General features: G+C 32.9%; 3 protein-coding genes across 7 annotated transcripts; all 3 read left to right on the top strand.

The window, feature by feature from the left end:
• Positions 1-2061: 2061 nt before the first annotated feature.
• LOC107929852 (protein IQ-DOMAIN 1) lies at positions 2062-4500 on the top strand. The gene is made up of 5 exons (XM_016861376.2): positions 2062-2435; positions 2521-2769; positions 3205-3432; positions 3515-3628; positions 3700-4500. Exons 1-5 carry the CDS (start codon positions 2370-2372, stop codon positions 4354-4356), a joined length of 1314 nt encoding a protein of 437 aa, XP_016716865.2. The 5' UTR covers positions 2062-2369; the 3' UTR covers positions 4357-4500.
• Positions 4501-6251: 1751 nt separating this feature from the next.
• Positions 6252-10437, top strand: LOC107929944 (ATP-dependent zinc metalloprotease FTSH 4, mitochondrial). The gene is made up of 7 exons (XM_016861494.2): positions 6252-6447; positions 6949-7012; positions 7112-7375; positions 7601-7837; positions 7926-8047; positions 8141-8617; positions 8968-10437. The coding sequence occupies exons 1-7, from the start codon at positions 6421-6423 to the stop codon at positions 9901-9903; spliced, it is 2127 nt and encodes a 708-aa protein (XP_016716983.1). The 5' UTR covers positions 6252-6420; the 3' UTR covers positions 9904-10437.
• A 1344-nt stretch (positions 10438-11781) lies between these two features.
• LOC107929907 (LOB domain-containing protein 22) lies at positions 11782-15029 on the top strand. Of its 5 annotated transcripts, XM_041117151.1 has the most exons (4): positions 11782-12245; positions 12498-12648; positions 13315-13379; positions 14629-15029. In XM_041117151.1, exons 1-4 carry the CDS (start codon positions 11942-11944, stop codon positions 14697-14699), a joined length of 591 nt encoding a protein of 196 aa, XP_040973085.1. In that variant the 5' UTR covers positions 11782-11941; the 3' UTR covers positions 14700-15029. The 5 variants fall into 5 exon arrangements, 3 of the variants coding, with proteins under 3 accessions (XP_040973085.1, XP_040973084.1, XP_016716927.1); XM_041117150.1 differs by having other exon boundaries at positions 11783-12648; positions 14629-15028; XM_016861438.2 differs by having other exon boundaries at positions 11786-12648; positions 13315-13440; positions 14629-15026.
• The last annotated feature ends 579 nt before the right edge of the window (positions 15030-15608 follow it).

Raw genomic sequence — 15608 nt, 5'->3', positions numbered from 1 at the left:
AAAAAAAATTGTCCTTTTTAACACTGTAAAATTCAAATGATATTTGTAGTTTTATGAAATACTTGCAGGCATCAAAACACCAACCAATCAACTTCTCACCTTTTTTTCTCCTTTGTTTTCTTGTGCTTAACCTTATATAGAAAAATAATTAATTATGATTTTAGTCCTTCTGTATTAAACTATATACTTTAATTGTTGTTTGAATTAAGGGTGGAGTGAAAAAATGTTTTTTTCACCAAAAAGAATAATGTTTCTGAAAGAGATTATAAAAATATACAAAAAAAAATAAAGAGATTAAATTAAAATGAAAAGGATTAAAGTTTTAGTGGTGTCGTAGTAATAACTTTTCTAAAAGAAACGAAAAAGGATTTTTTTGAAGTTGAACAGCGATTTAACACTGTCCATACAAGTGTGCGTAAAGCCAGCTTAACCACTCTTCTTCTTTTTCAGTCTTATTTGGAGAAATGAGATACGATACCAGGAAAGTTTTCAAATATTTATAAAATTAAAAGAAAATTAATTGGTTTTGAATGGTTCATAAGTAAGATCTGTTTATGAGTTAGGTCAGATATTGACAAAGTTTAAGATCCGTTTGTTAGGTTTTAGTTTACTTTAATCTGAATTTTAATACGGATAAAAATGTTAAAATTAGTATTCGGCTCACCCAACATATCAAGTAACATAACAAGTAAATATTTTATATAAATTTTAAAAATATTTATACTTAAATAACACTAATATAAATATAGGTGCAATATAATAAGTAAATATTTTTAAAATAGTAACAAAATTAATAATAAAATAAGAATTATATAATATTCAAACAATAATAACAAAATAATGAGAAAATAGTAGGAAAACAACAAGAAAATAGTAGAAAAATTCGAGTTAGACTCGAGTTAAAAAAACATTATCCAAGACCTGAACTGTTTTCTAAATAGACATTTTTTTTATTCAAATTCTCTCACTTTTCAAACCAACCTTCTAACCTGACTGAATAATCCAATCTATAAATAAATTTATTTATAAATTAATTGTTTTAATTTTTATTTTCAAATTGATATATTAATTGGTTCTCAATTTAATTTAAATAGTAGTTAGATATGAAGAGTGCAACATAAACATAGTTAGGGGGTTGGGTATAACAAAAGAAACCAAACAAAAATCTTGAATGGACAGATTAGAGGGATCCTTTGTCGGGTAATTTGTTGTCTTATTTTATTTTATTTTCTTCGGTTTCCAACTTTTGTTATTTCTATAAAACAAAGGCGACGTACCTTTTCACACGACAGTGGGACCAAACAATCTCGAACGCCATAACACAAATTTCCAAATTCAATTGTCAGAGACTCAAAAAGTGAAGGAATTCCATTGAGCGGGATCCTTTCTCCCCTGCTTTTGAATTTCAAATTATATCCCAACTCCGTTATTGCGTCCTTTTATTTTTGCTTCATTTCTACTTTTACACTTCATTTTACTTAACACTATGATTTAGTCCTTATGGTTTAATTTAACATAGGTTAACATATACCTTAGATCCCTGTACTCTTCACAAGTTTAAAATTTAATCCTTCTACTTTTATGATTTCAAAATTTTAATCCAATGTTAACAAGAAATAAAAGTACAAGAACCTATGGAATATTTTAACCTTTAATATAATTTGAAGTAAGGAAATCTCGGAAGGGAGATCAAGAAAAATTATAAATTTTTAAGAGATTAAAGATAAAAAAAATGTTACATGAACTTAAATTATTAATTTTTGGAGGGGTCAAAAATGATTTTTTTCATTAATTAAAATTTTTTTCCTTGATACAAATTTTACTACTATTTTTTCCTTCAAAACCCTTAAATCGGGAAATAATACACATTTAAGCATGCTCAAATTCAAATTATCCCATTTAACCGAGAGAAGAATGCCCTACCTACCTGATCATTAATTAGGTGAAATTTTTTTCCCCTAAAATGAGCATAGTACAAGGATAAAAACTAAAATTTAACCTACGTGTATAAACTAATGATATTACAAAACTAGGGTTAGATTTCAAATTGAGCATAGTAGAAGGATAAAAACTAGAATTTGACCTTTATTTTCAGTTTTCTACTCACCATTTTGGGTTCTTAGTGGTTTTCAAAATTTTAACTCAAATATGTTTCCTTTTTCTTAAAAGAAAGGGATTTTTTTTCTCTTTGAGTCTTGTTGAAGACTTGAGGTTCTCTCCCCCCCCCCACCTTTTTTTGGTGCAAAAAGATTTCCTTTTTGTCACTCATACTCTGTTATCAATTGTTTCCATCGTAGCCCATTTCCTTTTTCTTTTCTTAAATAACAGTTGTTTGTATCTCTGAGAAAAATATATACTTTGAAACTACCATGGGTGCTTCAGCGAAATGGGTGAAATCTCTTATTGGTCTCAAGAAAACTGTAAAAGATGACCAAGTAAGCTCTACTTTTTTTTGTGGTTCATCTCAAAGTTACCTTACTGTTATATAGAATTAATCACCAAAGTGTTTTTTTTTTGTAGGAAAAGATGGGTGGCAAGAGCAAGAAATGGAAGCTATGGAGGAGTTCTTCAGGGGATGGAATAGGTTCCTCATGGAAGGGTTTTAAAGGAAAGTTTAAAGCAGATTACGAAGGATCTGATTCTTCACCAAGGTCTGAAGCTTTCTCTGCTGCCATGGCTGCTGTGGTTCGAGCTCCTCCTAAAGATTTCAGGGTTGTAAGGCAAGAATGGGCTGCTATCCGCATTCAAACTGCTTTCCGAGGCTTCTTGGTACTTTTTTCTGCCCTTTGTTTCCTTGTTTGGTGTCTGAGAAAGTGAAGGAAAGTTTCTGTAGTGTAGTTCTTTACTGTTTGAATCTATCGGTGTTAAACACATACTCATATTTAACGTTCACACTCGAGTTCGAGTAATATAGATGGAAGGGACTAAGCTAGACTTGCTGAGACATTACCCCAAGTAAACCAATGCTTTCAATGAGGGGCTTTATCATGATTTGATCCCAGATTTAGAGGAAAAAATGTGTTTGAACATGTATCAAACTGTGTCTGTTTTCTGTTTTTCTCATTTTGCCATATCCACGCCTATTTTGCCATGTCGAATACATGTCTGCCGCTGGTATGTACCCTGCTGTGTTTGTGCTCACCGTGCTCGTTTCAGATACATTTGGTGATGTTGTTCAGCTATTTACCAGCAATACTTTTGCAGGCAAGAAGGGCTTTAAGGGCTTTAAAGGGAGTCGTTAGGATCCAAGCCTTTGTTCGCGGTCGACAGGTGAGGAAACAGGCTGCTGTGACACTCCGGTGCATGCAAGCTCTCGTTCGTGTCCAAGCTCGTGTTAGAGCTCGTCGTGTCCGAATGTCCATCGAGGGCCAGGCAGTTCAAAAGATACTCGATGAACACCGCAGCAAGGCCGAACTCTTGAAACAAGCCGAGGTAAACTAACTGAAAACTTTGGTTCCTACATGAATGTCGTTATAAGCTGTTCGGATAATTCTATGTCGAAATATTTTTTCAGGAGGGCTGGTGTGATAGTAAAGGAACATTGGATGATGTTACAATAAAGCTACAACTGAGACAAGAAGGTGCTTTCAAGAGAGAACGAGCACTTGCTTATTCTCTTGCACAAAAGGTAAGGGAATTCCCTAAACTTTGCACCATTGTTTATATCGAAAGATGATCGAAGTTTATTTGGTTTTGCAGCAATGGAGATTGAACATGGATTCAAATACTCGAACAAATAGTTCGGTTTCAGTTCCATATCTCAAAAACCAAGTGTTTGATAAGAATAGTTGGGGATGGAGTTGGCTTGAACGTTGGATGGCAGCCCGGCCGTGGGAAACTCGATTGATGGAGCAATCACAGGCAGACCCTTCCGAACCAACTCCACCATCGAAAACTTGTTCAGAGTCTAGAAAGATTACTAGACCGACCGAACCATGTTCAGTGAAGGTACGAAAGAACAATGTCACAACTAGGATTTCAGCAAAGCCTCCCCATATTGGTCAAGGTACTAGATCATCATCGAGTCCAAGTTCCGAATTCCGGTTCGAAGAGAGCTCCGCATCATCATCGATATGCACATCTACAACACGGGTCTCGTGGAATACAATGCCGACTTCAGAGAGAACGGAGAAGACGGGGAATAGTAGGCCAAACTATATGAACTTGACAGAGTCTACCAAGGCCAAACAAAGAGCTGCAAATCATGCCTTACGAAGAATCCAAATGCAGTCCATGGATGAGTTCCAGTTAAAGAAAACAGCTGGTTTGTATGATGGGGATTCAAAGAGTAGTGTGGGGTCGGATCCTACGGTCCATATGTCTCGGCCACTGTATCCACCAACAAGATTAGGTTAAAAGTGGTTGTGTCTGTGATTAAGTAGATCGTCAGTTTTATTATGTTTTCCAACATCTTGTTTAGTTTTAGTGTGATGTAGCAAACAAGTTGTTGAGTGTTTTTGTATCTAATTCGACGGCAATTCATTCTGCATTGGTAGTGTACATTAATTTTGTCTTAAAAATTATTTTGATCAACTGATAGATATGTTCATGATATGAACTGGGATTGGAGCTTGTTGGTCATATTCTTATCCAACATATGGTAATACATATTTTACCACCATTAATGTACTACTGTGGGGAGGTGGGACTCTCTCTTGAGAGTTGTTTAAGTGGTATGTAAATGTGGTTTAGCAGAAGTGATTCGGGATGAGAATGGACATTGGATCGTTGGGTTCTTGTGCAAGATGGAGATCAGTTTGCAAGTTGAACTGTAGGGTGAGAAAGATGCCCAACAATAGAAGTCTTGAAAAGGTTATATTGGAGCTAGATTCGACAGTAAATTCGCATTTCTTAAATTACGGTGTCGATGGAGACTATTCTCTAAGGGTCTGTTTGATTGAAAAAAAATTCGATTAGGGTTTTAAAAGGGAAAATCTCAGGGTTTTACGTAGAATTAAGTAATAAGGAAAAATTTGGGTTTCATATCTGTAATTGAATAAATTTGTTGTACAAAAAACTCAATTTTATTTTTGCAAAAAAAAAGTTTAAAAAGTAAATTAATGATGAAAATGAAAACTTATTACAATCCTTGTACTCTTCATAAATCTATAATTTAGTCATTAGCCTTTATTTTTAGTTCTATAATTTAGGGTTCATTATAATGTCATTTTTTAGTTACATAATTACCAATTTTTTTTTATTTTTAAATATCACATCAATAAATTTAACAAAAATAATGATGTTAAAAATTAAATTTAAAATTTAAAATTTAAAAATTTGAAAGATTAATTTCTTGAAAATCAAAATAAAAACATTAAATTTCAAATCTATAAAGAGTATAAGGACTTGTGACTGCCCTATTTTGAACCAAATAACTTTCAAAAGAAATATAACATATTGTAAAACAAAAATAGAGTCAAGCCGAGCTTAAACATCTATTTTTATTTTTTGAAAATAATATTTTAAACTTTTTTTAATGTAATAAATATAATTTTTAAAATAAAATTAATTGTCAAATCAATTCGATCAATTAATTCGATTTTAATTAAATAAATTATTAAAAAAATTATAATAATAATTAAAAAAAAGAAAACTAGTTCAATCACCCTTCAGTCGATTTTTTTGACCTAATTTAATTGATTTTGATTGGTTCACTCAAAAGTCAATTCAATCATTTATCTTTGATATACAAACCAAATTTCCATCCAACCAATCCCAACAACAGTTGTAATAACCTTTTTTTATTACGGCTTAATACATAATTTGATACATGAGTTTGACACTTTTTTTTAATGTGATATCGGTGTTATTTTTTGGTCCAATGTAATACTTGTATTTGATAAAACTTTTTAATGTTTAATTCATATTTTAGAATTAATTTAATAAAAATTTAGTTAATAATATTACCAAATAATTTTAATAAGATCAAACCCTAAATTTCAAATTAAATAAAACACCTTAAATTATATTTGATAAATTAAATATAAAATTAACCAAATTCACAATTAACATTAAATTTAATCTATTAATAAAATTATAAAAAATTCAAATATAATAATATTAATAATTTCATAAAAATTCATGATATTCACATTTTAATCCAAAAGTATCTCCTAAAAGAAAATGACAACGTTGAAAGGGTCAAAAAGGGAAAAAGAAATGTAAAATTGAAAGGGCAAACATGTCATTTGGAGTAGAAGATTTTCTGCTACTGTTACTATAACCAATAAAACAAAAAACCGAACCGAATTTGCCATTTCCTCACTTACGGTTCGTTCTGCTCTCCAGAATTTCCTCTTTTTTACTCTTTCATTTTTCGCATTTTCCTTCATTTTCTAGCCAACCAAACACGCCTTTCAGCACCCATATAAGGAAAAAGATAGAAAGATCAGACCTCATTTTGGTCGCTGTAAAAAGGCGATGGCTTGGAGACGGTTAATCACTCAGGTTCCTTGCCTTCTTTCTTTTCTCCTGATTTTTAGGATTTTTTTAAGATTCTTTGCTCCGTTTAATATATTGGATTTTGCATGATATGAAACTTCTGAAAATTTTGGGGTTGTAGAAACCCTAGTCTTGAATATCTTGCATTGAACATTCCAATTCGAGTTAAGTTTTAGTAGAGTAGGTAATTAAAAAAATATTGGAATTAGAATTCATTTGCTTATGCTGATTGAGGTACGGGACCTTTCATTTGCTTAAAGAAAAAGTTTTCTTAAGGGATTGAAAGCAATGACGTCATCCATCTATATATTTTCAATGAATTTTTGCATGAGATTGTGGTAGAAATGGTAAAGAATTGCACTAATCGGGTTGGTGTGTGGCGTAGTTAGTATATTGTGTGTGTTATTCTTGCTTACTAAAGAAGCAAATTGCATGTTAGACAGGGGTTTGAAAGTTAATTCTTTAGATAAACAAGTGAGATTTTTCTTCAACTTCATCTTAAAACAGGTTTCACGACAACAATCGGAGTCGGGACGGATCGGTTCCTTGTTTAATAGAACTAATCTTTCTGGTATGTTTGTTTCTTTTTCAATAAAATACATGGATTACCCTTTCATTGTTCTCAACTCAAAAACTACTTTGCCTAAGCTGAAATCTTGTTTGGTTGCAGGTAATAGCCTTTTGAGTAACCAACAGAGGTTTAGGTCAAGCTATGTAGGCAGTTTAGCTCGAAGATTCCGAGATGCGTATGAATCTAGTGAAGTTGCTAATTTAAGAGAACTTTACCTTAGAAATGATCCTGAAGCAGTGATAAGACTATTTGAAAATCAGGCATCATTACATTCTAACCGTTCTGCACTTTCTGAGTATGTTAAAGCATTAGTCAAAGTTGATAGGCTGGATGAAAGTGAGTTGCTTAAGACATTACAAAAAGGTGCATGGTCTTGTTCTTGTGCTTCTCTATCTCTCTTCAAAGTTTCACATTGCTTCTTTTTTGTTCTGTTTTTTTTTTGTTTTCTTTTTCACTTTTCTGGAGAAATCTTTTAAGACATGCTTAGAAATTCTATGTTAAACTATAATTTGTTCATTTCATTCTGGACGGTTTCCACTCTTTGCCTTTATTAATATTTGTTTTCTAAGAGATTATATTAAATTACAGGTATATCTAGTTCAGCAAGAGAGGAAGAGATTAAAGGTGGACTTTCAGCTTTGCGAAATGTAGGAAAACCTACAAACAATGGTGCCCTAGGAACTGCTAGTGCTCCTATCCACATGGTTTCTTCAGAATCAGGGAATTTTAAAGATCAATTGTGGCGTATTTTTCGCAGTCTTGCACTTGGCTTCTTGTTGATTTCTGGTATTGGTGCACTTATTGAGGATAAAGGGATTAGTAAAGGTAGAGCCTTTAAGCAGCAAGTTTTTCTCTCAGTTTCAAATGGAGCATGTCTTTTTCTAAATTCTGACTGACTATATCCTCGTTTCAGGACTTGGTCTACAAGAAGAGGTGCAAGTGGTGGAATCTAACACAAGATTTAATGATGTCAAAGGTGTTGATGAGGCGAAGGCAGAGTTGGAAGAGATTGTTCACTACCTTCGAGATCCTAAGGTAATTGCTGTTTTGGTTTTCTTAACTTTGTCTCACTCATTCACTCACTCACACAACAGAAACACTCTCTAAATATGTTTGTCTTTCTTGCAGCGTTTTACTCGTCTTGGAGGCAAACTTCCAAAAGGAGTCTTGCTTGTCGGTCCACCTGGCACAGGGAAAACTATGTTAGCAAGAGCTATTGCTGGCGAGGCTGGGGTACCTTTCTTCTCCTGCAGTGGCAGTGAGTTTGAAGAGATGTTTGTTGGTGTTGGAGCTCGAAGAGTGAGAGATCTTTTTTCTGCTGCGAAGAAGCGATCACCATGTATTATATTTATTGACGAGATAGATGCCATAGGTGGAAGACGTAATCCAAAGGACCAACAATATATGAGGATGACATTGAATCAATTGCTTGTTGAATTGGATGGGTTTAAACAGAATGAAGGAGTTATTGTGATAGCAGCAACTAATTTTCCAGAATCATTGGATAAGGCATTGGTAAGACCCGGACGTTTTGACCGTCGCATTATCGTTCCTTATCCAGATGTTGAAGGGCGAAGGCAGATTATGGAATCCCACATGTCAAAGGTATTATGTTGACTGTAGAAGTTAATTTCTTCTAGGAGTTTTGAGTTTAAGTTGACAGCTATTACTGGCAGATTCATCAGATTTGTGACAGTACATCAGGTGGACTGTGTTTGGCAGGCCCCATTGGAGCATGTTCCATAACATTTGGCTTGATGTTAGCTTTTCAAACATGATTCTAATTATTGTCTTTGCTGTTTTACATGTTGCTTTAGTTGCATCAACATTCTGTTGTCTAATTTTCCGTATTAGGTTTGTCTTATATTTATATTAACGATTAGTTTTTGTGATATTTTTGGTAGAATAATTGTGTGCAGCCATGATGTCTAAAGATTCGTTCTTGTTCATTACAGGTCTTGAAGGCTGAGGATGTTGATTTAATGATCATTGCTAGAGGTACTCCTGGATTCTCTGGTGCTGATCTAGCAAATTTGGTCAATGTTGCTGCTGTAAAGGCTGCAATGGATGGTGCCAAAGCAGTTACAATGACTGATCTAGAATTTGCAAAAGATAAGATCATATTGGGAAGTGAACGCAAGTCAGCTGTGATTTCTGAGGAGTCACTAAAATTGACAGCTTTCCATGAAGCTGGCCATGCCCTTGTTGCAATCCATACTAATGGGGCACTTCCTGTTCACAAAGCAACAATAGTCCCTCGAGGAAGCTCTCTTGGCATGGTGTCCCAGTTGCCTGAGAAGGATCAAACAAGCTTTTCTCGAAAGCAGATGCTTGCGAGGCTTGATGTTGCTATGGGAGGACGGGTTGCAGAAGAGCTTATCTTTGGGGAAAATGAAGTTACCTCTGGTGCAGTGTCTGATCTTGAGAATGCGACTAATCTAGCTCGAAGAATGGTTACAAGGTATGGCATGAGTAAAGAAGTGGGGCCTGTTACTCATTTTTATAATGACAACGGCAAGAGCATGAGCACTGAGACTAGACTTCTTATCGAGAAAGAAGTGAGGGAGTTGCTGGAGAGGGCTTATAACAATGCAAAAACCATTCTCACCACCCACTGTAAAGAACATTATGCACTTGCTAAGGCATTGCTTGAGCATGAGACACTCACAGGAAGCCAGATTGAGGCTATGCTTGCCCAGTTCAACTCTCAGCAGCAGCAAGAACAGTGTGAACAGAGGATTGAACCACAGAATGGATCTAAGTCCAACCCAGTGCCTTCAAGTGCAATTCCAGCCGCATCTGCCTCCGCTGTAGCAGCAGCCACCGCCACCGCCACTGCAACTGCAACTGCTGCAGCTAAAGGCAAAGGGGTTGCTCCCGTTGGATCTTAGCATGGAATGAGCTGGTAGGGTTTCTTGCCTGTTGGTCATTTATTTAACTGAATGTGCACATACATATATTCTTCTCCGGCCTTTAGGTTTTAGTAACCTGATTGCTGCTGCTGCTCTGCTGCCACTGGGTTTAGTTATGTACAACCTTGTGTCCGACCATGGATTGAAAGATATATAAGAAAAATGAGTGACTTTGCCATGGAAGTAGCAGTCGAGTTGTGGAGAAATGCATGGCTTCCCCCTCCACCCCAATTTTTCCTGAACACCCTTTTTGACAAATTTACTCGTGGTACAGTGGTAATGTTCCAGTTAAGAGTATACTCCCCTTGGGATAAATTAGTAAAAAGCCTTAATAATAAAGTGCTATATTATCACCATTTTGCTGTTGGAGTATATTTTGATTACCTGGTCTTTGTGTTATTTTGGAAAGTAAAAAAGTCGGGAAATGCAGGGTCCCTTTTTGCCAAACTTAAAAATGTAATAATGTAATGGAAGCTTTTAAACGAAATGCAGGTTTTGGGTAACTTTTGTTAATTTCTAAGAAAATTCAGCTCTTGAATTATACTCTACTTCGGTGTCAACTTTGCACCTTCATTCATTTTGGTATGGTACCTACCAGCCAATTAGAACGTGCCACCTTATTTGTTTAGATCTTTTGTCAATTTAATTATTATTATTATTTAGTTAAATTTAATCATTAATTTTTTTAAAAAGAGTAAAATTTAATTTAATAAAAGATTAATGGATTCATTAAATGTTTTTAAATAAAATGCACTTTTTAAAAGATTGAAAATTGAGTGCGAAATTTAATTTTAGAAAAGTGGTTAATTTAATAAAAGATATAAAATTAAAAGTTGAAATTGTTATTATACAATTTTAAAAAAGCATGGTCAATTTTATTTGGTTTTTGAGATCTTATTCTTTAAAATTTACTATAGATAAATATAATGAAAAATTTCAATGATGTGATTTTTAAATATATTTTTATAAACTTTAATTAATTAAAATATTTAAAATAATTAAGGTGAAAGGTTAAAATTTTAACTAAAAATTATTAACTGTGATAATTCAAAGGAAGTATTTATCTTAGAAAATAGATAAATATAAAAATTATACATAAATTTTGGGCTAATATATTTATAAGTGAACTTTAATTTGATATACTATACACGTAAAATTTTGATTGTAGTTCAAATATATACAAAAAAACTTTGATTTTGAAGCAATTGTGCATATTTAAAGAAAAAATACATCAACTTATTTTTATATTGAATAATAATAATTATTTGTATACGTGATATGTAAATGTAAAAAAATGTTATATAGATAATGGCATTTGTGGTTTGTGAAAATTAACTTAAATCAACATTGTATATATAAAATTGTACAAAATTGATGTTTATATTTAACATTATATATTAAATTAAAGTTCATATTTACAACTTTATCCCTCAAAAAATTTTGTTAGGGTACAGCCCAAACCAGACTTGGACCGTCAAATAAATATATACATTTTTGTGTATTATAAAAATGTTAAAGTATATATGTTACAGTTTAAAGAAAAAATAGTATTTACAAAATTAGCAAAAAAAATGACTAAAACTAAAAAAAACACAGAAAAAGAAAAAAAATAAAGGGGCTTTCTATATATTTAACAAAAAAGAGTTTAATTTAAATACTAAAAAATACCTCTTTTTCTAATAAAAAGTTAACATCAAAATCAAGTAAGCAGATAAATTAGAGTTCAAAATGCAATTATCAAAATAAATAAATAAAAAAATTGTTTCAAATTTTTAAAAAAATATATATTATTTTATTAATTTAAAAGAACGATTGCACGTAGAGTACCACGTTCCCTAATTTTTCTCCAAACAAAAAAGGAAATCAGTTTACAAAAAGAATGGCTTAGGGTTCCTTCTTTCTCTCTTTATTTTCTCCTGTTCTTATTTAATGTAATTCAGGGATTATTTTGCGGCTGGATTTCTGCAAATTATCCATGAAATAAAATTATTATATTAAGAGCACAAATCCCAATAGTATGCAAAGTCACACGGCGACCAACAGCGCCGCTGGTTCACAAGCTTGTGCTGTTTGTAAATACCAACGTAGAAAATGCACCAATAACTGTCTTTTGGCTCCATTTTTCCCTGCTAATCGCCATAAAGATTTCCTTAATACCCGTAAACTTTTTGGGGTTCGAAATATTATCAAGCTCATTGAAAATCTTAACTTTCAGCAACGTGTTATTGCCATTAGAACCATCATTTTTGAAGCTAATATGAGGGCACAAAACCCCGTTGGCGGTTGTTATGGGTTGATATGCGACTTGAATAACAAAATCGGTGAGTACAAGACTCAACTTAATCTCGTTAATCAACAGCTTGCTATTTATAAATCACAGTCAGTTTTTACTCAATACCAACAACAGCAGCCGCAGAAGCAGTACAATGATGGTGGTGATCAGAATTTGGATGCTGGTTTTAGTATATTTGATGGTGGTGGTGGTGGGTCGTCGTCACCATTGTTGTCTGCCTATGATGTGTTTGAATCTAATCTTGTTAAAGCTGAATTGGAGGGTTCGAATGTTTTATCAGATGTGGATGAAGATATGAAGCCATTGTTTGGTGATAATAAGAGAGACCAATCGTTTTCATTTGATTCAGAAGGGCATGTTGTTTTCTCGGATGATAAGAAAGAGAAGCAAACATTTTGCGTTGACTCTGGTGGATCCAAAATTCAAAACAGGTTTGATTTTTGGGTTTATTTTTTATATTAACAAAACTGGGTTTTTTTCCCTTTCTTCTTTGGTTAGTATCTTGTTATTCCATAAGTTAGCATGACATTTTGATTTATTTTTTCTGATTGTCAATGCGAGTTTGAGGTGGTGTAAAAGGAAGTTTTATTGGTCATAAGGATTTAAATGCCTTAAATGAATCCATTAATCTTTTTTTATTACTATAGTTATAAAGATTTAGTTGATGTTTTTTCAGTTGGAAAAGAATTCATTGCCTTTCTTAGATTGAAAAAAATAGTATTGAGAGCTTGCTCTCGAAATGGGTCTGATCCGGCTTGACTCCTGACTACTAGTAAATACTTTAATGAGCACTTTGAACATTTACTTCAATTCCAGGGCTAGTTGCATATGCTTTAGTAAGGTAAATTGGTTGTAAAAGATAAGATTTTCAAAGTATGAGTTTATACGTATGTTGGAGATAATTCATTTCCAGGGCTAGTTGCATATAACTGGTTGTACTGTCCTCTGAGAAAAATTCTTAGTTGAAAGAATTGAAAGATGCATGAGAGTAGAAAGTTTGCAACGTATAGAAGAGTTAAATATAAGATCTTGTGAAACATATAGCAATCTGTTTGTTTTATAAATTGACAACTCAAAAGGCATTGTTTTTATTTCAGTGATCAACATGTGTCAAAGCAAAGGGGTGGCTTAAACCAACATCAGCTGAAGAATGATCTCAATGGTGGTGCTTCCCTGTTTGCTCTCACTAATGGCAAGGAATAGATAGATAGAACTGATTTTTGGTATCTTTTTTTTTCTCTAGCTATGATGTAAATATGGTTTTCACAAAGCAGGTTGTGCACAAAACAGAAAGTATTTCTGTTTACATGTTTGACAACAAAGGAAAAAGCTAAAGAATTAAAAGGGAAAATTGTAGCCTTTTGAAGTGTTAACTCCATTTTGGGTTTAATATGTTGGATTTTGCTCGATGATTTTATTGTAAGGTGAGTGAGTTAGGAAGAGTCGGAGTTTGTCTTTCAGGATGCTTGAAGCTAGTAAAATTGTAGCCGAGAATAGGGAGGTAAACCTAAAAGAGTTTAGGTAGACAAGGTGTGATGTAATATACTTCTAAGGAATCATGTTCAAAGGTTGAGTTATCCTTCAAGCTTTAAGCTTGATCTGATATTAATCTTCGTGTCAAAAGATTTAGTATTTTTTAATGCAATAGCTAAACGTGCAATTGAATAATCGAGATCAGGTATTATTAATCTTCAAGTCAAAAAATTTGTTATTCTTTTAGGACAGTACTCCATTGATATAGTGACAAGTAAAGCCAAAAATTATTTAGATGTGATTAATCACGTAATTCAGATTGAGTGCTTAAGTTGTCATCTATGCTTGCATTCAAAGGAAATCATTTTAAATTCAATAATCGAAAACTATATATAACTAGTATTATGCTCAACAAAGGGGAAGAAGAAATATTCAATCTTTATACTCAGTCCAAAGAAGTTATCTTAGAAGTATGCTTGAACTTGGTTATTTCTCTTAGATTATTCTGAATCTTGTTATGCTTTGCACATTATCAGAGGGATAGTTGCACATTCGAGCACGAAGATCTATTATTTCTATTCTTTTTCTAATTACTTAAATTATTGTTGCTGTTATGTTTTACTTATCCTATGAGATTTCAACTTTATACATTGTAACTTGCTCATGAGATCTAGCTGTATATACTTATGTTTTCAATTGTCAAAGTCAAGTTAAATATTTCTTTAGGTTGCATTTTAGAATTATTGTTTTGCTTTAATACAAGTAAAAGTTGTGTGGAGTATGATGAGTCATCATCTTATAGATATTTTTGTACCGTGTTCATTTGGATTTATGTGAGTTTTTAAAGTATTGCATTTAGTTGCATAATTTGAGTATTAATGCATTGCGTCATATTTACATTTTATGTTAATTTTAGTTAATGCTTGTTATTTCAATAGGTGTTTTAGTCTTAATTAGATCCAATTTGGCAAGAGGAGCAAATTCGACTATGAGCAAAAGCAAGACGTGAATCGAAAATTGAAGAAAAAACATAGGAGCACTGAATTTACGTGCGCGCTGCGGCACCATGTTCCACAACACAAGCAAGTTGCGTTGCTTTATTGTCTTTTTGCTCCTGATTTCTATTCTTCACTCCCAAGTCGAATGAAGTCCTAATTAGATCAACACAAGACTAAATAACCACAATTAAGCCTTAGTTAGAAAGAAGAGAGAAGTGCTTAACTAGGTTTTAAGTTTTCTTATTTTTCTCTTTTTAATTATCTTTCCAAAGTAAGTGTACCAAAGCAGCTTGGATTGAAATTTAGAATTGTAATTGTTTAATAAGTTTTTTTAAGAAGTTTTTTTTCTCTTAAACTCTTTTCAATTATTGTTATGTTTGCTTTATTGTTTTTGTTTGTTGTTTCGATGCTTGTTATGAAATAATCGGCTCAAATAGTGGTGAAACAAATCGAAAGTTAATGGGTTATTAATTGATACAGGTTATAGATAAGTTTAAGTTAGTAGCAAGATTAATTGCTCAATTCGTTCTTTATAATTAACCTAGGTGACAATTAGGTTAAAGAATAATTTAAGGGAGAGTTAAACGTACGGAGTGTTCGATTAACTTAACAATCTAGTTGAATAGTTACCTAAACTTGTTAAGATATACACCAACTTAGGTCATAGGGGTTGATAAGACATACACCAATGTAAAGTTCTCTAAACACCTGTAAGCTATACACAAATGCAGGTACCTATGTCACGGGGTTAGATCTTTTTTGTTGTGATCCGTGAGGCCTTAGGTGATCCGTTCATTCCAAACTCGCCTAATTCAGCCTATCCACCATAAGTGAGGATTCTTTAAAAACTCTTCCAAGGCACCAATTTGTATAGTGGAAGCGGTTATGCCAAAAGAAGTCACAAAAGAACAGAAAAAAGC

This window comes from Gossypium hirsutum, chromosome A07 (assembly GCF_007990345.1).
Source record: "Gossypium hirsutum isolate 1008001.06 chromosome A07, Gossypium_hirsutum_v2.1, whole genome shotgun sequence".
NCBI lineage: Eukaryota > Viridiplantae > Streptophyta > Magnoliopsida > Malvales > Malvaceae > Gossypium > Gossypium hirsutum.
Note: the sequence above shows the minus strand (reverse complement) of the source record. Positions and strands in the feature narration are given on the sequence as shown.